This window comes from Aspergillus nomiae, assembly GCF_001204775.2.
Source record: "Aspergillus nomiae NRRL 13137 chromosome Unknown contig00907, whole genome shotgun sequence".
Lineage (NCBI taxonomy): Eukaryota > Fungi > Ascomycota > Eurotiomycetes > Eurotiales > Aspergillaceae > Aspergillus > Aspergillus nomiae.
The window spans coordinates 1-1,742 of record NW_015378960.1 but is presented as its reverse complement, the minus strand read 5'-3'; the positions used below and the strand labels follow the sequence as shown (position 1 = coordinate 1,742).

The following is a 1,742-nucleotide window of genomic DNA, read 5'->3' as shown; positions in this document are numbered from 1 at the left end:
TATATAAATAAATCTATATATACAGAAAGAGAGGGGGGGAGAGAGGGAGAGATGCCTATCAAGACCTATCTTTGGAGAGTTGGGGTCGATTCTTGCTCTGGGGAGATATTCTGCCACCCGTATCATAGTAAAAAAATTCAAAAATAAATAATAAAAAACCCGAATCAGAGGAACATCAGACCGACCAAGTGCATAACAGGTCAGAATGATTTCCGTCTTTCTTCCTTCCTTTCCATCCTTCTCAACTCCTTCATCTTTTCCCATCTGGTGACAACCAAATCAGTTCCAGGTATGGATCTATATATTGAATTTTCTCTTTGATTTTCCTTTTCGCCGTTTCCCTTGTTTTCCCCCCTCCCCTTCCCTTACCCTATTGAGAATCTCTTGACTTTATTCGTTCGTCTCTGCCCGAGAAGGACGACAGAATCTCTCTCCCCTTTTCTCCTCTCATTTCTTTTCGTGTTCTTCCTCTCCCACGCTGCTAAAACCTCCATCGTTTTTTCTTGTGTTTCGCCATCCCCATCTCTCTCCCATCCTTTTCCCTCATCACCTTCATTTTATTTCGTATATCCCTATCACATTTCCATCCGATTCGCATTCCGTGTTCTATATTTTATTTTATCTATTTTATCTATTTATTTTTGTTATTCTCTTTTCATTCTTCATCTCTTCTACATCGAGCAGGGGAAGGGGGAAAAAAAAGAAAGAATATTAATTTATTGACTAGATCTCCAACTTTGCTTGAAGACTCTCCGACTACGCTGCTCGCTTCATCCGTGAGACGTCTCCTCTCGATGCTATCCTTTTGAGTCTTCTCTGCATCATGTCCACCGAGCCGGCCATACGGACGGCTCAGGACGATTTCGAGTCGCGCACTATCGATCAAACTCCCCGCGAACCTCGCCCGAGACGGTCGCGTCGCAAGAAGGACGAGGGACAGGACGCTGGGCGAAAGGACACCCCCAAACCCACCAAGTCAAAAACTAAAGAAAAGGAGAAAGAAAAAGAACCAGAGACGGGCAGGCAGAACGACAAGGAATTAGACAAAGAAAATCATCAGGATAAGGAGAGCAGGGATAAAGACCAGGATCCGAAAGAGTCGAAACGCGGCAGTCGTCGCCAGAGGGACAAGTCGTCATCCACGTCGGTCAATCCGTCCAATTCCTCTTCTACTCACGCTCGAAAGAAGCCCAAGTTAGAAGCAACGCCTCCGGATCAAAGTCCTAGTGTATCGGCGGCTTCTGCAGTTGCAGCTGTTGCCATTCCAGCGACGACTACTGTGACGACCGCTACTCCTGCCCCTGCTCCTAGCGCCGCCCCAGCTGCAGCTGCAGCTCCAGCTCCAGCTCCAGTCCAAGTTCCAAATACCCCCGCTGCTAGCCCTCCAGCATCGTCAGGCTCTATTCACCTTCTCCAATCTCACCTGCACCAGCAACATCGTTCTCCATTGCACCCGTCCCCCTCACTGCCACCCTCGTCTCATCCCACGCCGCCGCCCGCGGCCCTTGGTCACCAGTCATCTTACCCGACGATGGCACCCGCAGGACCGCCGCGGCCGCAATCCCAGCCACCACCTCCCCCACCGACTAGGACCAGTGGTCAAAATTTCGACCCCATTCGGTCCGCCTTCGATACAGCTTCCCCGGCCCCAATACCGGGGCCAACATCGACCTTCAGTCCTCCGGCGCGCCCTCTCTCTCCACGCCCACCATTCCGCGCGAGCGCTTCACCTGCTATAGCTA

The 1,742-nt window shown here is 50.5% G+C and overlaps 1 protein-coding gene across 1 annotated transcript; it reads left to right on the top strand.

Annotated features, from left to right (window-relative positions):
• Positions 1-823: 823 nt before the first annotated feature.
• ANOM_011915 (histone promoter control protein) lies at positions 824-1,742 on the top strand (the record flags this gene model as incomplete). The annotated part of the gene is made up of 1 exon (XM_015557167.1): positions 824-1,742. A coding segment is annotated over one exon (919 nt), but the record flags the coding sequence as incomplete, so codon positions are not given.